Here is a 26,211-nt window from a genome sequence, read left to right on the forward strand (position 1 = left end):
TTGTGTGCTTTGGAAAGATGTACCCGTATTGAGACCCGCACCATCTGGTGGTATCAGACAACGGGTTCTGGAGTAAGCCTTTGAGCAATGTGTGCCGAAAGGTTTTTCTCATAATATATGTGACGTGCCAATATTTGACAGAAGGCGGCGCGACAGGGCGACCACATGCCCCGGGTCCCAGGAGACACCTTGCACCTGTGTCTCGGCACAGTTTCGGCGTGTGTGTCTCTCGTCTGATTCCATAATAACTGTGTCGCGTGGATTTCCCTTGGGAGAGGCTCTGGGAGCGGCTATGCCAATTAGTCTGTCCGTGTCCTACATAAAATATAATAAAAGCTAAAAAAAATTGTGGAAGACATACATGTGATACAACCGATATGTCTATCTTTGAAACTGGTGTATATGTGTTACGCCGAAGGGCGGTTATACCGGCTTTACGATACAGATACTGATATTGCGCCCTTATTGGCATTGGCGAGTGCACTACCATGTGAATTGTTTGTGAATTGCTTTGTTACTTCAAACAAACTTGTGTCAGACAAGAAGCTATGAATATGTATTGTACATCAAAATGCCCTCTAAGCTGTTTGCAAATCCGTGATGCGAGCGTTATTTCCGTCGACTAGGGTGGTAGGTTAGAATCCGATCATTCGGGGTTGACAAAACTAGTACATGTGTATCAAGAAAGCCTAAACATGTAAGTCTATGTTTTGATAATACAAACGGGATAATATAGTGCTAACTTTAGTTTTAAGCCTGGTAACCAGTCTTCTATAGCTGCGATCACGCTCTTGCCATCTCTATTCGGAACGAAACCGTAGAGGGCTGGATACCAGTCTAACCGAGTGCTCAGTTATTCCATCCCTACTATAGAGTTGAGATAGAAGCTTGGGAAGAGGAAAGTATCAGACACCAGTTCAATAGGCGTTGGTCACAGACACATTTATAATGGACTGCTTGTCATAAAAACAGTCAAAGTGGTACCGGGGGATAAAACGATTATGTGGTTGTGGCCACAAACACTCCACAAACCTGAGCGTCCTATAAACGTACTCAGCCTATCCCGTCACCAAAAGGGACCGCTTGTGTTGCCGCTACTTTACCTCCATCTCCGCTGCTGATTTTATTACGTTAAACCCCTGAGAGAGTATAGTGTACACACACACTCTCAATCAGGTCTGTTTGTGTGTACCCAACATGGCGACAGGGAAACCTCTTTACGTGATATAAAAGGGCGAGAGGTAAACTGTATAATGTAGGGCAGTGGCGGGGACCATACCGGGACCCATGGTGTGATTTATTCCCGGTGTCTTGTTCGATCGTTAAACGGTTCAGTCCATTTGATCAGCAAGGCCATCCATCCCGTGTCGTCTGTTTTGTATAACCACATTCACAAGGAGGCCAAGACCCCCTAGGTGCGCCCACCCCCCTCCCGCGCACTCTCCTTTCAATTTACCGTGACAGTCCCCTCTGCCCAATTGACCCCCCCTCCCTCCTCTCCACCAATAGACTGACCAACTCTACCTTTTCAAATTTATCATGAGCCCTCCTCCAGTGTCGCTCAGGCAGATCTAATTTTTCATTTCGTGAAATAGCCTGTTTTTGATCACCACTTATCAATTTAGGAATGTCCTATAAAAAGGGAAAAGAACGAAATGGGAAGATAACACTTTTATGTGTGGATGGGGGCGTTTGACTCCGAAAGTATGTAGCTTTACTTTGATTAAAATACGTGCTGTGGGTCGATACTTATAACCTTACGCCGCCCTTTCATCTTCTTTAACAGAAAATCAATATATCGTTTGATTATTTTTTGTAAAAATAGGACACAACTAGAGTTTCCCAATCGTCTACTCAATCATGAATTCGCCGTAATCAAGTCGTTATAACATGTAATAGATCTTCTCTCCCTCAATCAAATATCTCCCGACACTTAATCAAATTACCATGTGATAAAACGTGTATCCAATTGGCGTAAACAATACCACAGACTCAGACAATTTGCAGGACACACAGGACAGTACGTGTTCTGTTTCCCTAACATTTATTTTGTCCTTGTTCGATTTGGCGGACGCAGAAACAGCATTGGCAAGGAAACATTGTAACATAACATAGCAATGTCATTCGCTAAAGCTAGCTATAAGCATTTAAATATCCTTAGTAATTTACAATCTTTAGGTACACACACGCGTGTCTTACATCAAAGAAAACATCTTAATTTTCTTGGTCGTAAACCTAGAACCCGTCCCGCGGTGGTATAGCTGTCTCTCACTGCTCGGGCCGAGCTTCGATTTCAGCAAAGGATTTAATTTAATTCTCTTCGCCGCAGTTCACAGCGAGGCGCTTTCAGTTCAATCTGACCCCATATTTCTGCCGAATATCATTTTTTCCTCCTCTATTACAAACCTTTATGAACAAATATACTGTTAACATCGAAATTTGTTCATTAAAATGAAGTTGTAAGTATGGATAGAACGTATTTTCTATTCGTGTAGACTGCAAAATCCTTGGAATTTCCATGACCTCTGACCTAGTAAAATGCGCCCAACCAGAGGAGGTGTTACGGAAGGTCATGATCAGGGCTAGCGGCTCGACATGACGTCACACATGACTGCCCTCCATCGTGCAAACTGGAAAATTGAATTATCATATTAAGTGTTCTAGCAGATATCCTATCCTCTTATCTGCTTAAGATATCAAGATAGTATTCTAGAAGGGACAGTTGAAGAAAAACCACAGAAGTTGAGGTTTTTCCAAACAACAATGTATTCACTTATTGATATACAATTAACAGTGCCAATTGTAGATCTAAAAGTTAAAAAAGGTGAAGATACATGTGTTCAGAAATTACCATATTTGCCATTACCCAGTCAGCCTTTAATTTTGTGATACGGACTGTAACTCTAGGTTTACCGAATCGATCGCCAAGTTTGTCATTTCTTATTTCGGACCACTTAAGACTGATCTCCGTGCACACACCTGGCTTAAGTCGGTCTCAGTGTGTTGACAGGACTTCTTCTGGACTACGGGCGGACGGAAAGGGTTTAGGAAACTGTGGTTACGGTGTTGAGGCTGAGATTTAATTGGTGGGATGCATAAAGCGACCATGCAGCTATCAATAAGAAGACAGGCTATGGGAACGGGGGGTTGAACATATATGAAGAAGTTTATTGCACGACAATTGTGCAAGGTATGGCAGTAGTAGGCATTTCATCGTATGGCAACGAATACTGAACAAATTACAAAACGAAAAGGGTATAGAATTTTACCGTCAAAAAAACTAAACGAGCTCGAGATAATACAAGTAGGGCTAATTATCAGTTTATATATCCTTTGTCGTGAAAGTTTGCGAAAAATGGTCCGAGTAAGCTATAACAACGACTTAGGGACTGTGTGTCTCGAACGTTAAAAATGAGGAGACTGTACGTTTTCACTGTAAAGTGACAAGTGACCAGGCGGTCCTTATGCAGTGATGGGTCTACAGTTGGGAAGTAACACTAGCTGACATTCCCCCGTTGTAAAACTACGCCCCAAACCTCGTCCCTAATTAATTGCAAGTCTGTACAGCATTACCAACAACCACATCTCGCCACGCCCTCCCCATTTTTAAAACCACGGCGGTCTGTGGTCAGTATCCTGTACCATACCTCCCGATAAGGTTTTGTGTGGTCTCCCCCCGTAAGCCTGTCTTGTATGGACGGTTTCTTCATCAATCGTCCACGCCAATCCCTGCCCTAATCTCTTCATCCCCCGGGATTAGCTGCTCAAGACAAAGCTGTTCTAATCTTACAGCGGCTGTGTGTTGAGCGATCTACAGAGGATAATCAAATCTAGCACCTCTAGCTGAACAATATTGTTGGAGGGCTCGAACAAGAAAGTATATTGATAATCATTGATTTGATCATTGTTTTGATTTGTTTTTTTCGTGTCTTACATACACTTCAGGAGTGAAGTGCCTTAATTTACCCATGGCAAAGGATTCGAACCGAGACCCTCGAGATTGTGGGTTAACTACGATAACCACGATATCGTTTTCTGACATGTACCTAGTGCATTTCACATTTGTATTGTGCGCGAATAACACGAGCTACATTGTTTTATCGATGCATATACATGTATATGTTTTCTAGCATGTCTATACGAATCGGACTGCCCATATATGACACTCCTAGTATTTGATATGGATTATCCAGCAAATCCAGACGACGAGCAAATTGGTAGAGGGTGGGTAGCTATATTTAAATCCATAGAGGCACGGCACCAATTAATCCGACATTTTCTGGTTGAGAAGTTAACGCTTCCGAGCGAGTCATCCGTGTCAAAACGGTACAAGGCGTGAGGAGGGGGACAGGCAGTGAGTAGAATAGCAGCAAATACAACGTGTGTAAGCACCCCCTGCGAGATAACCTGGTAGAGGGATAATTCAAATAATCAAGTGGATCTTTGTCTGAATAAGGAAAATATTATTGACAATATCATAACCAGTAATGGTCCTAACAGGGAACCTTGTGGGACACTTGAGCCAATCTCGGACCAAGGTTTTCGTCTATTTTTGGTCAAAATATCTTCAGCGATGTAGTCTCATATATACATGTATGTAGTAATGTCGGCATCAAAACGCAACGTAAGTGCCCGGGTGTGTATGTACATTTCGCTGCGCTGATGATACAAATAATTACGATATTTGACCACCAAGCGTCTCGCGGTTTACTAGATGGACAATCTCAATAATGACACAAATACGTCGAGGGCCCATGATTTAGCTGCATGTGCTTACACTTGTTTACATGTATTTCAGTTTTGAAGTAAACAAGAGCACCATTTCGGAGCTGGTCCGACGCCTAAAACTGCGGTTCTGTTTGGTAAACCTGTCCTGAGGACCACGCCGTGTCACATGCGAACATCTCCACTCTAAATATTTGGATTTAAAGCGCCTTTCTATCTTGTATCATGTGGCCGTAACAAACGATAAAGTGAGATTGTTCGCTTCCTTGTCTGGATTATTTCTCAAAGAAATTGTTGTATATATCGTTTCATTTCGCTAGCTATAGTTTTCATTTAGTGTGCCCAAAAATCATCCATATTTTGGACAAAAAGTAGAGTAAAACATACGTAGATCATTTAATCATACATTATGGCTTCATTGAAGAACTGGAAATGCACGTATACCTATATGCATACATGGAACCATAGCTCATTGTGCTTTTACTTGGAAGTACCCCCCCAACCCCCAAATACGAGAATTTGGGGATGGTTTCTGTCAGTATTTCTCAGACAGCTGTCAGTGGTCACTGTCACCACAAAACTAGTTCAATCTTGTATCCTTCCGCCATGTAAACAGGATCTTTAATATTCTTACAATTCTTAAAATAAAATAGTCCTGAGACATCTGCACATATGAACAGCCTTTCACATGATGCGGGGGTGGAATCTGTAGTGATGCATACGTCTACATATTTTTACTACCTTGTTGATGAAGCAATGTGATACGAGTGAAGGAGGTCAACCACAGGAAGTGTAGACAGTTAGGACGGCCGTAGTTGACAAGCTATTTGGGCTATGGGCACGTGCGGGGTATGCCGAGTAGGAGCCGGTCTTCCCCGGCCGGCCACCACGGGGCAACCCTGGCGCTGACCTCAGCATACCAGGTCAGGTTTGGAGTGTTGCTGGGTTACATTGTCGCCAAGTGGTCGTGCTGAGGCCCAGTGTTTGCCCCAAAAAATATGATTAATTCCGACCGTCTATGGTAAGGCAGTCTCCAAGTTGAAGTAGGGTTTAGATCAGCGTTTTTAAAGCTTTTATACTGGCCATGGGAGGTCCCTCTTAAAAGCCTATAGCTATATAAAGCCTATAAATATACGCGTGTAAAACACTAACCCGGACCATACATCTGCTTGAAGGATATGGTTAGGCCCATATAGACGAAACAACTTTATACTTGGGGATAAGTCAAAGAATCATCCATTTACGAATAGACGTACCAGTATTCAACTAAGTTGCAGTACTACCTTTCATCACCAGAGAGCGCTCATCATAGCATCAGAACGTGTTATTGCCAACATTGGACAAGCATCACTGATTCTGAAGACTGCTTACTCCTCTTAATCCTTGGCTACTATTTCCGATATCATATCACTGGGATCCAAAATCATTTTTTTAATATCTTTGTGGCATTTTCTACATATAACGTTACATGTTTCTAGTCTTCCACTCAGGAAAAAATCATGAACTGCCACAAAGACATACAAAATGCTGCAAGAACATGCATGTCTGAAATACCAAGTCAGACACTACATGTACATCAGCTTGGAGATCACTAGTCATAGTACTGCTGTACTGCTGATGCCCTAGCTGTCTTGACCTTTGACTCTCCTGTAGATCTTTTCTTCCTTGTTTTCAGTCATTGCAGCAAAACGTGCCAGGGTGAAAAGAAAATCACTCAGTCTGCAAAAAAAAAAAAAGGAAACTTTGTCTGATTTTGACAACTTTTCTCATGCTCACTGTTCTTAACCCAAAAAGTGTCTGGTAATGTCCTTGTTGAATAATTCAAGATACATGTAGAACCAATTATTGTTCCAGTATTCATCTAAGACATGGAATAACACAAGTAAAAGTCACATTGTATATTCCTAGAGGAACACTATACATGTACAAAGTGGAGCCATGCCAAATATGATAGAAATCTCTTTGGTACAAAATAATTCCCCTCTTGCAAATTTTCCCCCATCTCCATACCCTCCTACAATCCTTCATGGACCGTCCTTTACTACTCATGCCTCACCTGTTGACATATTTCCCTACTTCAGCATCTACATCACCTGAGCTGACCAGTGGAACTAATCTGGAACAGGACAGTACACAAAATAAACAAAATCAGTCCTGCTGTAATCTCCTATTACAGTATAAAGCAGGAAAAGATTTACAGGCAGCTAGTTAGCCTTATTCTCAAACATACTGTTAGGCCATAAAATTAAAAGGAAAACAACATATGCTTAAATTGACAGGAATCATAAATCATGATGCTTCAGGGTGGAAGTTTGCATAGAGTTGTCCCCGTTTTTACTTCAATTTTTTTCAACTGCTCTAGTAATTCACTTTTATCCCAAGTTTCTTTAAACTAAAAAAAGTTCCAAACTGACCTTCTCTCAGTTCTTCTACAGATAGCTCGAGCCATGTGGAGTGAAGCACTGGTTTTCCCTCCAGACTGCGGGAGGGAAAATACCATGTTACATGCAGTAAATAGTAGAAACAGAGAGACACTGAGGGACAGCATTAGAGACAGGGAAATAGAGACAGAAATGGAGACAGAAGATGTTGGTTAGTTTGATTACCAAATTGTCCAATGCCTGACAATAGGTATGCACATTTTGCATGGTATGAAATATAAAGTGACCATCTTACAGGCAGTATAAAGTTGGTGAGTGGAGGCAGTTGTTCTGTGTACTCATCAATCCATCCTTCCAGCTCCTCTACTGACCCAGATGGGAACTCTGTACGAGCTGGAAAAAAAACAAGAGAGCATTATGAAGTGTACCCTAACTTGCCACAACCCTAATTTATGGTTACTCTTACCATGACCCTAATTTAGGGTTACTGGGTTCATGGAGGTACCGCCATGCTGGGTTAGGTTGCAAGGAACAGACTACACACAGCTGATCTGCTGCAATTTCAATAAAAACTGCTAGAGGGCACTTTTGTATTTTGTGAATGTATGAGCAGATGTTGTTTCTCTCACCTAGTTTTCTGTCCTGTGCCTTCGTCCGTGGTGTAGCAATGTTGGACCCCACATCTTGTAGTAAACATTGGATCTGTCAACATCAGATGACAGTACAGTTCAGTTTTTTTTTACTAGGACAGAAATATGCAAAATAAATTACAGAAAGATTTTTGGAGATTGATTTGGAACAACTGTTGATTACCTTTTCTAGTCTGTCCATGAACTGGTGACCAGCATCATTGCCAAATTCTCCAGCTAACCTGTTGGAAAGGAAGGAGGGGGGAAGAAGGGGGATGAATTATTTCCATAAAAAATAGTGTTATGAAAATTTGCCTCATGCTCAGTGTTATGAAAATTTGCCTCAGTCATATTGGCATAGCTAGATACCTGTGGTTTCCCAGTGGACCAATGGATGCATATATCTGTTTTACCCATCCAAGTGTTTAAAAAAAATAATTGCTTTACAGACAAATCAAGGCAGTTGGCGGACTTCACCCCCTCATGCAAAGTTCACAACATACTTACCCTATTGCACAGGACAGTTCATCTGTTGTCCCAAGTGCTTCAAAAATGGCGTCGTCTTTATTCCGTCTTTCTCCAGTAAATAAACTGGACCTTCCTAAGTGAAAAAAAACACACATCATCAACCAATGCAAAGCACGATTTTACTCATTAACCACATCAAAAGTCCAGAATGTTAATCAAAGCCATAGATCTTTATGATACAACATCAGTAACATTATATGATCAATCTCAATAATCAAGATATCATAACGTTAAATTTTGTTTGTTTTCAGCACCAGATAAGTTACCTTTGTCACCAGTTCTTGTATAGATTTTTAGTTGCTTTGTCTTCTCACGTTCCTTGCTGAAAAGTAGAAAAGACCCAAGTACTGATAAACTCATGCAAAAAGACTAGATAAACACTAAATTCGGTGACTGACGAAAAGTACTGGATGCTACTTGAAACGTCTGACAGTTTGCAAAAGCTATCCAGATGCTTTAGTAACAGTTTTCTACTGTACTAACATATTACAGACTTATATTTTAGAATTTTTGTCGATCCCAAATATAATTTTACCTCTTTTCCATAGTAGTATAACAAACGGTTCCGCTCTTGAGCTGTTACTAAGAGTATTCCTGCGTTTCTGTCCCAAATTTTGTAGTTTTCCACAGTATGGCTCACCGCAGAAAGACCTTTGTCCCATACAGCTAGACTTGAACTTTGTGCATAACCTAGAGACGTCAATCAAAAATTAAGTGTAACGGTTACGGGTTAGTGCGCTACTACTGGCAGATGAAATGCCCCCCTCCCCACAACCCACAATAAACAAGAGAAATCCGAACCTACCTTGAGTAACACCGCCAGTACACCGGCGATACTGTTTGCTCTATCCTAGCGTACAGTGTTGGTAACCGTGTCAAAACCACCGAGGGCCGGAGGACGTGTTTAAACAACATTTTGCACGATCTCGCTGTGGTAAACTAAGTCTTCGAAAGGTCAAAGGTGATCAGAATCTTTCACTATAAGAAAGGGGGTTTAAGGATAATAAATAAACTTGTCGGAGTCCGCTATAAGAGTTTTAAACTGCAATCAAATAACTGTATTCCTCTATTATATGCTTATTATCTTCTATAATATACAGAAGAAATAAAATTTAGTACAATTGTTTTAAAATGACAGTATTTAATATACCCCCCAGGGTGAGTGGTTTCTACCAGAGTTCATTAATCACCTGTGAATGCAGGCCGGAGGCGGGGCAGGTTTTTGATGTGAAATGAGCCATGTATGGTGTTACCGTCTTATCAACAAGAACTGGATCGTACTAGTTTATACTCTACTTCGTTCTTCTACAGGTAGGTGGGCTCATATAGGTGTTTAGATAGCAGGTTTAGATATTTTAAACACTGCTGTTTGTGTAAGGTGCAGATTTCAACCTTCGATAGCTTCCAGTAGAAGATTTCCTAGGTTGCTTGAATGCACACATAAACAGTTTTATATTTTGTTTAGCCTGACCTGACAGCATTATAGACGTTAGTGTTTCATTTGTGAACTGTGTAACCACTCAGTGAGTCTCTCCCAGTGGCTGCTGCGCTGGATTTTCCTCGGCACTGTAAGCTTCTGTCCCCGGCTGGCAAGCGATTTTTACCTGTCCGAATTGACCGCCCTGTGCCTGAGTAAGAGATAAGGGCCTTCATCAGGGGGCTAAGGGAAAGGTAACTCTTCGGGGGCAGGTTGGTCTAGGTGCCGACGATGACTGGCCTGTCTAGACCCCGGTAACAGTCTGGATTCCAGGCTAGTAGTCAGGCGTTAACGTTGATCGATTTGTATACGTTAGGGCTTCCTAAACCACCAACAGTGGGCGTGATGTGATTCACCAGTACTGTACCTTGATGTTTTACCCATATGGGCCATCTTCCGGTTGTTTGGGTGTCGCAGTAAAATCACAGATCGATACGATGTGTTAATACTTCGGGGAAAACGACCTAACGCCACGTACTGAATGTGAATCAAATCTGCCTTGAAGGTTTGCCAGTTCTGTCCCTTAGGTATCACTGAATGTATCTCGATTACATCTTAGATTTTGTTACAGCGTAAAGGTGTATTGTTACATGATTTATTTGATCTTGATGAGACAAACAAAACAACGTTACAAAATGTGTGACCCAATCTTTTGTAATGGTCCACTGCTTCAATGGCATCATTGCCAAGTGGTCCATTTTCTGCCTGTACGCTCAATTGAATGGAAACACCCAAATGGAAACAACCTGTTGTTGTTATCGTGAATGATGTGGCGTTCCTACAAAATCTGTACCATGAAATTAACGGAAGACACGTTGTGGTGTTTTTGAGTGAGAACCTTGTCGCATACTTCAGCGGTTATACTCATCTATATTTCAGAGCCGTGTTGTCGTCTGCCGTATGATCTACACAAAATTTGCTGAGCAAATCTGATTACAGCAGTGATGTCAGAAAACGTGCCCGACGTCGACAATCACGATGTTCCTGCAGTACCGGACCCAGACGCTAGAGGCGCGGCTGAGAATTCCCAATCAGGTGTAAACAATATGACTGACGTTCCTCTAGATAACGGCGCTATCCGACCTCCTCGATATGAATACCTTGATGAAGAGTGCCATGATAAGGTAATTCCATATCTTTTCTACCTTTGTGACTTTCTTGAGAAAGACAGTGAACATAATGTGCGATCTTTATTAACTTTTATGGATTTAGCCATATTTTAGAAAGTAAATGTGATGCTTCTGATGATCTACCACATATGATCATCAAATCCTTTTTTAAATGTATTGAAATTCTGCTCGCGTATAGTCTGGTGTGTCTGTCTGCCAAGACTATCCGATAAGCATTGATTTTGACATCAAAGAGGGCAAATTTTAAAGTAGCTACCACTGTAAATGGATTATTTCTCATTCCCCACAGAACACAATCTGTTGTATCCAAGGAAGCTTATTGTTTTGTAACTGATAAAACGTACACATAGAGCTAATCGTATACCCCGGGGCTTTGATATAATTACATGTACCATACTGATAGAAATGTAAGTTGCAACAGATGTATTTTGAGTAAATATAACATTCATGAATGTCCACCAGCGTATTCTATTTATAACGTTCCTTTCAAATACTAACAGCAACATCCGTTGTTCATGATTTTTTAATGAAATTATTTGCTTTATGCTACCGTTGGACCTTAGCAACAATACACACATATACACTCATGTTTTATTTTAAAATCCTCGGACACACCAATAGCTTCCCTGGACTTCATTTCAAAACAGGTACACACAATTCATGGTAAGCACACAATCACATTTACATGAAGTTTGAAATCAAGAACACTTGTATACAATAAAGAAGCTGCTTTGGTACTTGACCAATAACGTTAGAATCCCATTTCTAAGTCACATTAGGTAGTAAAAAATTCTAGTACATTAGCATATTTAATGAATAGAGAAGCAGAAGTAAATATACAAATAATAAAGCTAATCAAGCTGAGACAAACGGTCAAACCTTGTACATAGTAAAAAACATAAATCAATGCAAAGCGGAAACCTAAGCCTTATTTTAGATATCATTACAAAATCAATGGACTGAGCATAGATTAGCAAATAAGGATAAGTAACAATTTTATCTCAACACTTGTAAACACAACGTATTACCACACCAAAGATAAAATATCATTAAGTATATATAACATCCATCTATTAATTTCACATTGGTAATTTCACATACTGTACGTAGTTTCCTGAAGTGATCAACCTGAATGTAGGAGGCGTACACTTCACCACTCTGCTGTCCACACTGCGGTCCCAGAAGGACTCCATGCTTGCCGGCATGTTCTCTGGTCGGCACAAGATCCAGAGGGACGAGGATGGGCGCTATTTTATTGGTAGGTTCCAATCCCACCGCTGCCACCAGTGTTATGGTTAATCTCCAAGCAGATGTTTGCGTGATGGATCGTGATGTGATCAGACATGTAATGTGATTCACCTGAACGACTGTAAGATCGGTTTGAAATTTCTGTTTATTTGTTTGTTCGTTTGCCTTAGATCGGGACGGGGCGTTGTTTACATACATTTTGGCCTGGTTGCGGACGGAACAGATGCCACCTCGTGCTGCCGCCAGGCGGCTCTACAGCGAAGCGCAGCACTACGGGCTTCTCACTCTGATGGCAACTCTACAGGTAGACTCTGATGATGTCATATTTCAATCGTAGAATTTGAAACCTCCTCTCAGACCACGTATGACGTCTTCATTCACGTCAATGACGACTTTCCACACTACTGTCATTAAATAATGTATTAGAGAAAGGCAGGAATAAAAATTATCTTCCGTAATACCTTGATAATGTACTGCATTGGATTAGAAAATCTACTCCCACCATGAGCCCCGAAGAGAGAGGATACGTCGTGTTTGGGACCTAAATGGCGTTTGGGACCGCATTCTCCCTACTGCAGCGCCACTGCAGAACTACGTTACTACTGGGTTGTGCAACTGTATTACTTATGTAATATTTCCTTCAGAACGTCCAGCCTGTGGCCAGTGATGTCGTGAAGACCCAGTTTGTATCTAAGGTGCCGAACTATAAGGAGCTGCTAGAACAGATCATCATAGTGGGCAGGGAGCGGGCCAAACTGGACATGAGGAGACAGTCGCGCGTCCTCGTCACCTTCCACTATCTAAACGATGGTCCACAAGTAAAGGTGAGAAACTAAACTAGAAAGGTAACATTTACAAAGCAAATGTATAATGTTTACCTTCGCACACGGTCTGCTCTGTTAATTTTTACTCAAACACATTCATATATATGGTTACAGGAGTCTAAATCCCTAGGCCTCCTGCTATAAAATTGCAACATGATGTGACCCAACACCAGTTACCATGTCTGGTTCTGGACCTTTTGTGTCAATGCAAAGAAATCTTGGTCCTTATTAGTGTGTACACATGTAGCAGGAACAGTCATTGGTAGATTGTGCCCTAGACATTTGAAATGAGAAATGGTATGTCATTTTTTTTCTGCCACACAGGTGCACATGATTTGCGAGCTGGCTCGACACGACGTCGGGTTTTTGGATCTCCCTCAAACCCTGGACGTCGCTACTCTACTTAGCAGTATAGAATTTGACTTGGTCAAAGAAAGGGGCTTCAATCTGACCACCACGCTTATAGATACCTGCAAGGGGATTGGCTACATATGCGGGTTCAAGTACGACTTCACATTCACGTGGTGGTGAAAAACGTCGCCATTTTGGTGAACTTCCATGTTCAACCGCTAGGCGATGGTTTAAATTATATTACCCAAGATGCCTTTCAAATAACATGCAAATACTAAAGCTTTTAAAGTACTTACGGCAGAAGTCTGTCCTCAACGAACCAAGCGGTTTTACTATTTTATTCCAAGCATTTTTAATTGTAGCTTTCTAGCTATTTCAATGACTGACCTTAAGCAAATGAAAGTCATGTTCAAAACATCTTAATGATGGCAACATCAACACTGATTAGCAAAAGTATATAATAAGTATTGATGGGGTAAGGGTCGTGAATGCTTTGTAAAAATGATACGTGGACGAGAGACTCTTGTGCTTTGCTCAGTGATTTCGGTAAAGGAAAGGGAAGAGTCAAACTCTAGCCAAGAAAAGAAGTTATTTTACCTGAATGAATATACAATGGAGATGTTTTACTTATATCAAAGTCTATTGCTGCTAATTATATATCACAGTACAGTGTGTGTCTTCCAAAGTGACTTGTTGCTTTTAGAACTTCCTTTATGGGCTAACGATTTTTATTAGACTTGTAAAACGAATACATTGCTATAAAATACACTATGATACAAATTGTGAATTATTCAGAGCAGTAGGTTTGCATAAATTTGTATTATTTCAGTACGTAGCTACTGCTGAAATATAGATAGATATGTAAACACGTATGCCAAAATCACATGCAGTTACTCGAGCAACTGGACATGATTTTAGAAACGGTCAGGACGTTTCAGGTAGCATCCACTACTAGTGGATGATACCTGAAACTTATCCAGTTGCTTGTAACTTTTTTTGGCGTTGGATGTCTAACCTTCACCGACGTATGCAAACATGTATGTAATCTACAACAGACTGTTTACTTGCCACGTGATGTTGCAAAAGTCATGACTGATATTTGCATAAACAGTTGGCACCTAGCAGGGCCACGAGCCATTCTGTTGGCGGGTGACAGTTTAAAACAAGTAAAAAAGATCTTAACCTTCAGTCACATTCATGTCATGTTTTCATCACCGATAATTGTCCTGTCGAATCTTTGTTTATTCTTCATACTCATCTGTAAACATATGTCTTGTTTACGACTAGGCGAAGAAAAACACCATTGTTCTTCCACCCAAAATATGGCAATGATTCGTACCAAAGATGTTTATTGAACGTTGGTTGTTGTCAGTTTTCGAAGAACAGGCTTGCTTCTGCATGCAAGGTGAGACTAATCTTCAGATGAGACTGATACAGAAGATGACATAGGCGTTCGGTAAGAACTTCGCATGCTACGTGTTGTCATTTTACATTCCTGTATTCTCATTCCCTGGTTCTAGAAAAGTTACCAGGATTTCGCTACAAGTCGTGTCACGTCACACTACTGCATTATTTTCTGTAAGACTGAGACTTATCTTCGGGATCAACTGTGTGAAAAGTAGTTTTGTACGTGACGTACATGTAAATATCTTCCTTCGTTACGACTATTCAACATTACAAGTGCATAGCTTACACTAGACTATTGCCTCCGTGAAGAAGGCATTGTTTCGGGTAGCTATGTGAATTTGGTGGATGTACATTGTATGGATGAATTGACGTAGTTTAGACCTAGTAAGGTAAAGGTTAGACCTAGTAGCCATGTGAAATTGCTATATAGAATATAAAGATCAACAATACACGCAGATTCGTCAGTTACTACGCATGTCCACTTGCAAAAAGACAATTAATTTGTCTGCAGTAAAAGTCTACTGACGTGCTTTTTACGACAAACCGTTCTGTTTGCAATTGTTAAAAAAAATATAAACTCTATATTTGGTCAGTTATAAAACGCTATGATCCTGTTATTAGCTTCTGGGAGATGATTATAATTTATGCCTTGCGATATTGTAGAACCCATCAAAATAAAGTGACGCTTGTTAGCGTTACTGCTGCAAATTTTTGACATTATTCTAGAAATCAATAATGCCATTTCATAACGAGACTTGGTCACCTACTTTATACTGGTTAAGTAAATGAATAACATCCGTGTTGTGTTGCATGAATCTATACCAAACCAGATTCAATTTACGTGTGCCATATACAGGTAAAACTCTGGCAATCTAAAATCTATCCAGGTCAACTGTTGTCAGAAACGATTTCAAAGAAGTATGGCACAGGCAAATCCGGAAACCGGCACTGAGGATTTCAGGTCACGTGACGACGACGTCACTTCCGGCTGGTCTGTCAGATTCCAGAAAGATGGCGACATTGAATCGTGTGGTGTTGATAACCCGATGTACGGACAAAACACTTTGGAGAAACAAATTCAGATGAAGGTGCAAAGTGACCACAAAACTAGTACATTGTATGCGCAAAATGACCAAAACACTAGTGCAGTGTACGCACAAAATGACCAGACAACTAGTACGGTGAACGTGCAAAATGACCAGAACACCAGTGTAGCGTACGCGCAAAATGAACAGACCACTAGTACAGTCACTACAGTGTATGCGCAAAATGACCAGAACACCAGTGCAGTGTACATGCAAAAGGACCAGAAGACAGGTACAGTTTACACGCAAAATGACAAGAACAAGCATTGGACGTGCAAAACGCCCAGAAGAACACCAGTACAGTGTCAGTGTACGCGCAAAATGACAAGAACGCCAGAGCAGTGTACGTGCAAAAGGGCCGGAACACCAGTACAGTAACTATAAACGAGCATAATGACCACAACACCGGTGCAGTATACGGGCAAAATGACCAGAACACTAACGCTAACTCAGCTGAAATGAATGACATCCTTCGCTCCACACACGCGTTTCATCCGAATCAGATGTACGAGCAAGACACTTTGAACCCCAACCCGATGTACATGGCCGGCGATCCGGATTCTGATCATCCGATACACGAAGGAACCGGCCGCCCAGTCGTTACAGCCTCCTTCAGGTCGGATAACAGAGATAAAGATCCCGTCATTCAACCATATGCTATAAGATATGACGATGATGATGACGATGGCTATAGCAACAACGACTTGACAGGATGTGACGTATCCGGAAACGCAACCTCTGTTGGGGATGACAGCGTCCCACATGCAATCTGCAATACTCCGAATCCAATTTATCATAATCCGAATCCAGCCAATATTCCCCTATATGCAGTTTGGGGTAAGATCTATAATATGTTTACATTTGAACTAGTTCTAATACAAAGCTTGCCGTAGAGGTAAGGCTTTGCATTCATTGAATCACTATATAAAGATTGTCACTATACAATAAGACATTTGCAATGTTCAGCAGAATTAAACTGATTTACAACAACAACAAAAAAAATCCTGAACAAAACCTGTCCATGTTAATTAATGAGGAATGCACAGCTACTATGACGTCACTTGTAGATAGACCTCATGACTCGGTGAGCAGTGCCTCAAAATTTACTAATTCTCTAGTACTTCGGACGCTGTCTACTGTCCGTTTCTTTGTTTCTTCATATCTTCTACGTGTGTTCGTAAAAGACGTTTTTCCCAGCCATGCCAGGGTGTTTTTCAGGAAGAAGACATCTAGTGCAGGTTGCTGTTACAGGAGCCGTCATCCTGCTATTAGGCATCGTCGGTGCCTTAGCCGGGATAGTCTACACCATTCAGGACACCCAACAGGTCAGTGTCTGTACAAGTCCCCCACACACGTAAAAAATAAGCCGAAGCACAGCCTCCTTGAGAGTACATGATTTTCCGCAAATGACATACATGAGCAACGGACCAAAGATCGTTAGAAGCCGGTATCGGCCCTCTTCCTGGTTCAATGAAAATGTTCCATGATATGATTTTCATTTCGCCCACAGATGACATCAGCTGTGGACACTACCTACACCACAACAACTGATGAAGATCTCTTGTCCACAGTAAGTTAATTACGAGAACAATCATAATTGTTTTCAGATACATAAAAGTCTATTTTTATCAAAATTAACGGGAAATTGATATTCTTCAGGTCCAGTTTGCAAATGACACCTTCTGGACAACATACCCTACACTGCCGTCAACGTACAGCAGCACACAATGTATGTAATTACAGGTTTATCTTACGTAGGTGAGAGCTAGCACTTGGTTAATTATAATATTACAGTAGCTAATCATCATATTTAAATGAATTATTGGGCAAGTCAAGCCTGGGCCACCTTAGCTTGGCTGAGTGATGGCTATCGTTGATACTGCAGCAAAATAGAGTTTTGTACATGTATCTCATTGTCACCACAGAAAGCCACGACGGAGGCGTGATATCGGAGAATATCATCATCATTGGCGAGGAAGGATCAAAGTATCCATACAAATATCGGAACGATCGCGGTGTGGTGGTATCGGAAGACAATGGGATATTTGTGTCAGATCTTGACACAAGACGAATCGACGTCTACAGCATGAACGGCACCTATCTCCGCCACTTCCCTACCGAGTTGCCCGATGGCAATGGGCAAAAGATGCTGCCTTATGACGTTGCCATGGACGGACAGGGTCACCTGTGGGTACCTGTATTAAAAAGGTACCGAGATAGTGATGCTTATGTAGTTCAGTACAGTCAAGATGGCCAGCCATTGAGCAAGTTCGCGTTTCAATCATCCAGAGGATTCCCTCACATTGACTTTGACGTTCGCACTAATAAAATCATCTTGGTCAACGGTTCTCAAATCGTGATGTTCCATCCTAATGGTACACTGTACCAGACGTTCGGAAATAAAACAGGCCTAAACATGAATCTGCAGTACGCTGCTTCAGACAAAGATGGAAACATTTTTGTGACTGAACAAGGCTATTCTATTGTCCAGGGATACAATCCCTTGGGACATCGGCTATTCAAATTCGGGGGCTATGGTAGCGGTGAAGGTAAACTCAATTTTCCGCGAGGTATTCGCGTGGACACTGCCGGTCACGTCATCGTAGCTAACGAGGAAAACGGACGGGTGGATGTGTTCACAAGCCGCGGGGAATTTCTCCTCACTGCCGCTAAAATCACAAAGCCGTGGAATCTTGCCGTGGGATCGGATGGTCAGTTAGTAGTGACCAAGACTGTCGACAATACTATAACTATCTTTCCAGGCTGGCGTTTCCATAATGTTTCAAAGATTTGATATTGCTCTTGTGGCATATCATCAAGTAGATGTTACCTTCGCTAAGATTTTGTTTTGTTAAAAATCAAATATTGTGAATGGTTGCTTATGATAGTGTGATGTGAGTAGGTGTCCGCCCTTGACTATGTTCGGTTATTGGCCGTAGAAAGAAGTTTGTTTTCAAATAAGAATATAAGGATATTGCCAAGGAAACGGAAACACAGACAACTTTAGCAAGGGAAACTTATCTTACCTGCATTATAAACTGAATACGATTTGCTGGATGTTGAATGTTTCTTAGTTGTTGTGCTCATTGTTTACCTATGTGGATTTGTATAAAACAATATGTGATTAGAAAAGTTGTATTCGGAATACCATAAGAGTTTTAACTGTTAGTAAGCAAAAATGTTGTATATTGTAATTTGACACATAAAGAGCGACGACTACCCTTCAGTTGAAAAATAAAAGCACTCAGACATTGTATGTTAGTCATGTGTTAATTACGTATACGCCAACTTTACACACCACATACGCACATACCTGACAATTCTTTTAAAACATTTTACGGCAACTCGCGCATACAAATTATGTAGGCCCACAGTTACGTAGCAATCTGCATACCTCACCTACATATACAGGCCCCTTATCAAACTGTGAACCTCAGGGGATCGGTAACCTATTCTAGCGTGATGGTTGAGAACTGCAATGCAGATTCTGCACTGTATAAAGAGCACAACCACCTATTAAACATAGGCCATGGCACAAAAGGTGCATTTCAGCTTCTTGATAATCTGAAACGAAATCATACATAGAACATCCTGAGACAGTCGTCTTTACCTAGCCTGGGTACCATCCTACTTGTATGCCGGGGCTCCCACACTCGCTTCCCTATGATGCCGCACATCCAATCAAAACCACACATCTTGAAGGCTCTTTAACTGAAAATCAAAATATGTGGAAGGAAATTAAATGGTGATGAATAGTGGTACCATTATGATCTACAAAAGGAAGGGCTCACTTTCTTTTGAAGCAGTACCATGTAACGATATTACAGCTTTGATTAGATTATAGTTGATTACGTCATTCTTTTCGATGATGAAGAATGATTTTACAGAGCAAAATCCTCATAGACGTGTTACGCAGTAACAGTTCCACGAACATGCAAAGATGTACGTGGAAGTGTTCTTTAAAACGTGATCTTCTACAGACACTTGATTTTTTACGTAACGTCGCAAAAGTCGTGACTGATATTTGCAGAGACAGCTGGCACCTCCCAGGGCAGTCGAGATATTCTTTAGGGGGGGGGGTAACAGTTTAGAACAACTAGACAAATTCCTAACTTTCAGTCACATTCATGTCATGTTTTCAACGCCGGTAATTGTTCTGTTAAATCTTTGTTTTCCATTCATATTCATCTGTAAACATATCTCTTGTTTCCGACTAGGCGAAAAAAACACCATTGTTCTTTTACCCAAAAGATTGCAATGATTTCTACCTATGTTTATTGAACGTTGCCTGTCGTAGTTTTTCGAAGAACAGACTTGTTTGTGCAGAAGAGCTTGAGACCGAAGACGATATAGACGCTCGAATACAAACCCTTGCTGTAGAAGCCCTGCGGTAAGCGCGATATGTTTTATTTTCTACCGCTTTTTTAGTCTGTGTAGCGCAACGGTTACAGCGTTGGACTGGGAACCAATAGGTCCCGGGTTCGTTGATTTTTTTAGTCTGTATGCTCCTTTCTACATTTCTGCATTTGCTTTTCCTTGTGGTTGAAACTTACCAGGATTTACAAAAAGGCTTGTCACGTCACACTACTGCAAAGTACCCTGTAAGACTGAGACTAATCTTCGGGAACAACTGTTTGGAAAGTAGTTCTGTACGTGAGGAAAATATTTTCATTCGTCATGACAATTCAACACCCAAGTGCGTTTCTTAAACTAGGCCATTACCCATGTGAACTAGGCGTTGTTTTGGGTGGCTACTTATGTGTATGTATGTGGCCGGCCATGGCCCAAGTTTAGATCCAGTAGCCTGATGCCCAACGACCCTCAACGAGGTAAAGGGATAGGTGAGGTGAGGTGAGGTGAGCCATGTATCATTGTCACGTGACATGTTGACACGAATAAGGACAACCTCAGACACTCAGACACAGTACATGTTGGCTTGTCAGTTACTACGCATGTCCAATGGAAAAAACAATTAATTTGTCTGCAGTCTAAGTCTACTGATATACATACATACATACATACTTTTTGATGACAAACCATGGGAAAGGGCCCTGTTGGTTTCAAAAGATGTAAGACTAGATCTTTATGAAAGCTTTAACAAGATTGCATGCTATACATTTTGCCAGAATTATTGTATAATATTTGCAAGATGTTGCAAGAATCTATACCTAAGAATTCAATTTACCTGTGCCAAATACAGGTAAGCGGGCGAAATCTGTCCACGTCAATTGTCATCAGAAGCGATTTCGAGAAAGTATGGCACAGGCAAATCCGGAGACAGGCACTGGAGAGGAGATCGAGTCACGTGACGATGACATCACTTCCGGCTTTTCTGTCAGATCCAGAAAAGATGGCGACATGGAATCGTGTGCTGTTGACAATCTGATATACGGACAGAACACTCTGGTAAAACAAATTAAGATGAAGGCGCAAAATGATCATGACCAGAACACTAGTGCAGTGTACGCGCAAAATGACAAGAACGCTAGTGCAGTGTTCATGCAAAAGGGCCAGAACACCAGCTGCAGTATAGTAAACAAGAAAAATGACCACAACACCGGTGCAGTATACGGGCAAAATGACCAGAACACTAACGCTAACTCAGCTGAAACGAATGACATCCTTCGCTCCACACACGCGTTTCATCCGAATCAGATGTACGAGCAAGACACTTTGAACCCCAACCCGATGTACATGGCCGGCGATCCGGATTCTGATCATCCGGTACACGAAGCAACCGGCCGCCCTGCCGTTAGAGCCTCCTTCAGGTCGGATAACAGAGATAAAGATCCCGTCATTCAACCATATGCTGCAATATATCCGGGTTATGACAGTGACTACAACAAGGACAGCCTGGCAGGATGTGACATATCTGGAAATGACGCAGGCACTGCAACCTCTGTTGGGGATGACTGTGCCCGGCATACGGTCCGACATGCCCCGAATCCAATCTATCATAATCCGAATCCAGACGAGATTCCCTTAGACGCAAGTTGCGGTAAGATTTGTAATATGTTTACATGTTTAACGTTACAGTTGTATAAATGCAATGCTTGCCTTAGAGTCATCGAGGTGAGTGGTTTACTATGTAACCGGTGGTTATTATATAATATGGCTGTTATAATTCTATCATCTAAAATGTGAAGCAGAATTAAACTGTAATTTCAACGGAAACACTTTCTACTTGACAGAACTAGTACTAAGCAATCCACCGCTTCCATAACGTCACTTGATGTAGATAGAACACGTAACTCGATGAGCAGTACCTCAAAACTGGCAGAAAGTTTGTGGCGTCCTCCGTCTCCACAAATGTACTTTGGACGCTGGTGTGTTGTCGGCTGTTTTGTTTCTTCATATCTTCTGCTTATCTTAGTAAAAGAATTTTTTCCCAGCAATTTACATTTTCTTTCTGAGCTAGAGTGTTTTTCAGGAAGTAGACATCGTCTGGTGCAGGTTGCTGTAGCAGGAGCCGTCCTCCTTCTATTGGGCATCGGCAGTTCCTTAGCTGGGGTGTTCTTCATCATGCAGGGTACCCAAAAGGTCCGGAACTGTATGGGGCATTCTCAAAATATGCTTTAATATTTCATGGATTCAATGTTTATGATCTTCTGTTCTGTGTGCTGTTGGAGGCCGATGTTGGCCACATCCCGATTCAATGTCAAGAAAATTTTCCATGATGAGATATTTATTTCGTCCACAGATGACATCAACTCTGAACACTACCCTCACCTCTGGTCACCCTGCCTGCTGCAGTCCTGAAGAGACAACTCATGAAGTCTTGTACATGTTCTCCACAGTGAGTTAATCACGATTCTTATTCTAGTTCTATAATACTGAGCAAAGCCCTATCTAGGGCATCCCGCCCGGGGGACGGTAATGGTTTGTCAAATTAAGCCAAATATTATTAAAACGCAATTGCTTATTTGTATCATTCACGATGGAAGATTCATATTCTTCAGGTCCAGTTTTCCAATGACATCTTCTGGGCAAGAGACCCTACACTGCCAGTAACGTACAACAGCACACAAGGTATGTAGTTATAAGTTTATCTAATGACCTAGTAGGTACAAAGGGGTGATAGCTATCCTCTTGCGGCTTTCGTTGATACTGCATGCAGCGAAACTGTAAGGCTTTACTCTGTCACTGCAGAAAGCCACGACGGAGATGTGATGTCGGAGAATATCATCATAATTGGTGAGGAAGGATCAAAGCATGGACACAAACATCGGAACGATCGCGGGGTGGTGGTATCGGAAGACAATGAGATATTTGTGTCAGATCTTGACAAAAAACGAATCGACGTGTACAGCATGAACGGCACCCATCTCCGCCACTTCCTCACCGAGTTACCCGGTGGCAATGGGCAAAAGATGCTGCCTTATGACGTTGCCATGGACGGACAGGGTCACCTGTGGGTACCTGTATTAAAAAGGTACCGAGATAGTGATGGTTATGTAGTTCAGTACAGTCAAGATGGCCAGCCATTGAGCAAGTTCGCGTTTCAATCATTCAGCAGCGGATACCCTCACATTGACTTTGACGTTCGCACTAATAACATCATCTTGGTCAATGATAGTCAAATTGTGATGTTTCATCCTAACGGTACGATGTGCCGGACCTTCGGAAACGAAGGGGGGCAAAAAATGAGATTGCAGTACGCTGCTTCAGACAAAGATGGAAACATTTTTGTGACTGAATTACTCGATTCCGTTGTCCAGGTATACCATCCCTCGGGACATCGGCTTTTCGGAGGCTATGGTAGCGGTGAAGGTAAACTAGATTTTCCGCGAGGTATTCGCGTAGACACTGCCGGTCACGTCTTCGTAGCCAACGAGGGAAGTGGACGGGTGGACGTGTTCACAAGCCGCGGAGAATTTCTCCTCACTGCCGCTGAAATCACAAAGCCGTGGAATCTTGCCGTGGGACCAACTGGGCAATTAGTAGTGACCAAGGCTGTCGACAATACTATAACTATCTTTCCAGGCTATTTCAATGGTTCAAAGATTTGAGAATGCTTTAGTGGCATATCATCATCAGTAGACGCAATGACTATGATTTGATAATGATATTGCCTTCGCCAATATCATTAAGGTTTTGCTTTTTATTCCTTTTGTACTTACACAAATAATGTACTCCCCATGCACAGTTACGTAGCCAGTCCGCAAATCGCACCTACATGTACAGGACTCATCCAACTGTGAACCTTAGGGGATCGGCAATCTATCTTAGCGTTTTGGTTAAGAACTGCATTACAGATTTTGCACTGTATACAAGAGCACAACCATTTATTAAACATAGACCATGTAGACCATGTCACAACAGGTGCATTTCAGTTTCATGATCATCTGAAAAGCAAGCAATTCAACCATACATAGAACACGCTGAGACCCTTGTCTTCACGCAAAAAAGGCCCAGAGGAAAACTCCCACACACATCATGATGACGGCATTGATGTTGAGGATGAGACGAGAACGAGGCTTCTCGTCAATTGAGATGCTGATATCCGGTTCCGGTGAAGCTGATTGGTTCTTCTGGCTGATGCCGCACAGCCAATCAAAACCACGCCTCCACGGGGAAGGCTCTTCAACTGAAAATGTATTAATGTGGACGGAAGGATATAAGTTACATGTACGTTATATCTACTGTAACTTGTAACTTTTATATCGTTTTAGTGCTTAGCCATCTACAAAAGGAAGGTTTCTTTTTTCTTCTGAAGAATTATCATATGCAATCTATATACATATATGATTCAATTATGCAATTTATGTTGAAGAATGCTTTTGCAGAGCATAATTCTCATAAGGCTCTCACAGACAGCTTTGACTGTTATAGCATGAAGTTTACTATGTTTTGCTTCTGCTCCATTAAAGGGTATGGTATGTCCCAACATGTGTTCCAAGTTTTTCCTGTCTGTCGACTTACCGACTTTGACTTTGAGGTCGTTCACCTCTGTGTGAGCTGTTTCTCCCTCTCCGTCCAGATCTATCATTTCGACAGTCTCCGGCGGTTGGTCCAGATCGTGTCTCTCTTCAAAGTCGTGGCGAGTCGACCAGGTCAAACGGACAAGCTGTCGATAGTAAACCGCCATTGAACCATAAAACAATAACTTCTTTAAACATATTAAAGTCCTTAAGTACTTCCATGTTCCATGTTCCTTTTTCATTCTTCTTTTATATATGTAAATTGCCTGATTAATTACCCTCATACCTCTTCAGTATGATGATAGATCAAGGAGGACATATGTACATCTGGGCACGCCAACCTTAACTCAACTGAGACGGCGGGCGGTATAGACTTCCTGACACAAATCGCTGACGTCAAGTGTCCGTTAATTCATGTGACCATTGGTGATCTTTTAAATTTGAGGAAGACTGCAGCAGGAAGTCGATAGCCTGGGTGCCAGTCCCTACCGCGAGAAGCAATGTGCCCCGCTAACCCCGAGTTGGCACCCTGCATGGCTGTAATGATCTCCCCGCTACCGTGAGAGGGCGGATACACTTGTAGCTCTTGTAGCTCTATCGCTTATCAAACACCAGCGTCTGGCCCAGTCTGTAAATTGTGCATTACTGACATAGATGGCATGTAGTTCACGTGCTCACACTGTACTTACGTGTTTATCGTCGATGGGCGGTGTACAGAGACTGACCACGACCATGACGATGGCACTGACGGCGAACAGGATCATGGCGAAGTACAGGAAGTGGACCCTCCACAGCACGGCCGGCCGGAACTCAGGCTCGCCGCACCCTGGCGACCCGTAGGCGAAGTCCATCACCAACCGGATCAAACCGACCACCAGGCCTGACATCAAGCCCCAGAACGCACCCTGAAAAAGAAAGGAAACGACACCATCTCCCTCAGTTGCCAATTTTCCTCATAAAAATTAAAGGTCAAACATGTCAAAACATCATCGTTCTGTTTTTATAACGGCAGCTGCAGTAATGTATGAATATGTAACCAATGTAATCAAGTGATTCTACAAATAGATCCACCCCTGAGGTGTCACCAAAAATCTGACCTACCGGCTCCGTCATCCTCTTCCAGAAGATGCCCAGGATGAAGCTTGCGCAGATGGGCGGGGACAGGTAGCCGGTGACCGCCTGGATGTAGTTGAAGAGTTGCCCTCCCTGTGCGGCCTGGACAATCGGGATCCAGACGATACTCACCACGATCAGCAGTACCACAAATAACCTGCAAAACATGGACATTAATTTGACAGATACAGAGAAGCCACAAAAGCGACCCCACAGTTGCCCGCACACCCTTGGGGTGAGGTGGAAATCCTACCTGCCGACGATCATGAGTTCTCTCTCCGTAGATTGCGTGCGGAACTTCCTCCAGATGTCCATGGTGAAGATGGTTGAGGAGGAGTTGAAGATGGAGGTGAGAGAACTCATCAGGGCCGCCAACATCACCGCTAACATCA

General features: G+C 42.0%; 5 protein-coding genes across 6 annotated transcripts in view; 3 read left to right on the plus strand and 2 right to left on the minus strand.

Moving 5' to 3' along the window:
• Positions 1 to 5,237: 5,237 nt before the first annotated feature.
• On the minus strand, positions 5,238 to 9,228 carry LOC109483888 (cob(I)yrinic acid a,c-diamide adenosyltransferase, mitochondrial-like). 2 transcript variants are annotated; one of them, XM_019787063.1, is made up of 9 exons: positions 9,069 to 9,228; positions 8,530 to 8,585; positions 8,243 to 8,336; positions 7,920 to 7,977; positions 7,736 to 7,808; positions 7,402 to 7,499; positions 7,140 to 7,204; positions 6,782 to 6,841; positions 5,238 to 6,444 (listed from the first exon to the last, which is right to left on the minus strand). In XM_019787063.1, exons 1-9 carry the CDS (start codon positions 9,176 to 9,178, stop codon positions 6,348 to 6,350), a joined length of 711 nt encoding a protein of 236 aa, XP_019642622.1. In that variant the 5' UTR covers positions 9,179 to 9,228; the 3' UTR covers positions 5,238 to 6,347. The 2 variants fall into 2 exon arrangements, with proteins under 2 accessions (XP_019642622.1, XP_019642698.1); XM_019787139.1 differs by lacking the exon at positions 9,069 to 9,228 and adding an exon at positions 8,799 to 8,919.
• A 224-nt stretch (positions 9,229 to 9,452) lies between these two features.
• On the plus strand, positions 9,453 to 13,990 carry LOC109462033 (BTB/POZ domain-containing protein KCTD7-like). Its single transcript, XM_019758562.1, has 6 exons — positions 9,453 to 9,574; positions 10,620 to 10,864; positions 11,981 to 12,128; positions 12,289 to 12,422; positions 12,763 to 12,942; positions 13,267 to 13,990. The coding sequence occupies exons 2-6, from the start codon at positions 10,685 to 10,687 to the stop codon at positions 13,471 to 13,473; spliced, it is 849 nt and encodes a 282-aa protein (XP_019614121.1). The 5' UTR covers positions 9,453 to 9,574; positions 10,620 to 10,684; the 3' UTR covers positions 13,474 to 13,990.
• A 1,792-nt stretch (positions 13,991 to 15,782) lies between these two features.
• LOC109464266 (tripartite motif-containing protein 3-like) lies at positions 15,783 to 18,579 on the plus strand. Its single transcript, XM_019761243.1, has 2 exons — positions 15,783 to 16,017; positions 17,711 to 18,579. The coding sequence occupies exons 1-2, from the start codon at positions 15,783 to 15,785 to the stop codon at positions 18,577 to 18,579; spliced, it is 1,104 nt and encodes a 367-aa protein (XP_019616802.1).
• A 2,462-nt stretch (positions 18,580 to 21,041) lies between these two features.
• On the plus strand, positions 21,042 to 23,794 carry LOC109464363 (RING finger protein nhl-1-like). The gene is made up of 4 exons (XM_019761350.1): positions 21,042 to 21,119; positions 22,200 to 22,325; positions 22,745 to 22,814; positions 22,935 to 23,794. The coding sequence occupies exons 1-4, from the start codon at positions 21,042 to 21,044 to the stop codon at positions 23,792 to 23,794; spliced, it is 1,134 nt and encodes a 377-aa protein (XP_019616909.1).
• A 363-nt stretch (positions 23,795 to 24,157) lies between these two features.
• Positions 24,158 to 26,211, minus strand: part of LOC109466960 (sodium/glucose cotransporter 4-like) — a 6,028-nt gene continuing 3,974 nt past the window's right edge. The window contains exons 11-15 of the mRNA XM_019764849.1: positions 26,073 to 26,211; positions 25,808 to 25,976; positions 25,396 to 25,611; positions 24,708 to 24,852; positions 24,158 to 24,372 (exon numbers count right to left, since the gene is read on the minus strand). The exon at positions 26,073 to 26,211 is cut by the window's right edge and continues 14 nt beyond it. Of these exons, the coding sequence (XP_019620408.1) occupies positions 24,182 to 24,372; positions 24,708 to 24,852; positions 25,396 to 25,611; positions 25,808 to 25,976; positions 26,073 to 26,211 (860 nt within the window). The 3' untranslated portion in view covers positions 24,158 to 24,181. The remainder of the gene's footprint in view (positions 24,373 to 24,707; positions 24,853 to 25,395; positions 25,612 to 25,807; positions 25,977 to 26,072) is intronic.

Source organism: Branchiostoma belcheri, unplaced genomic scaffold, assembly GCF_001625305.1.
Source record: "Branchiostoma belcheri isolate BF01 breed outbred unplaced genomic scaffold, Haploidv18h27 scaffold1, whole genome shotgun sequence".
Classification (NCBI taxonomy): Eukaryota; Metazoa; Chordata; class Leptocardii; order Amphioxiformes; family Branchiostomatidae; genus Branchiostoma; species Branchiostoma belcheri.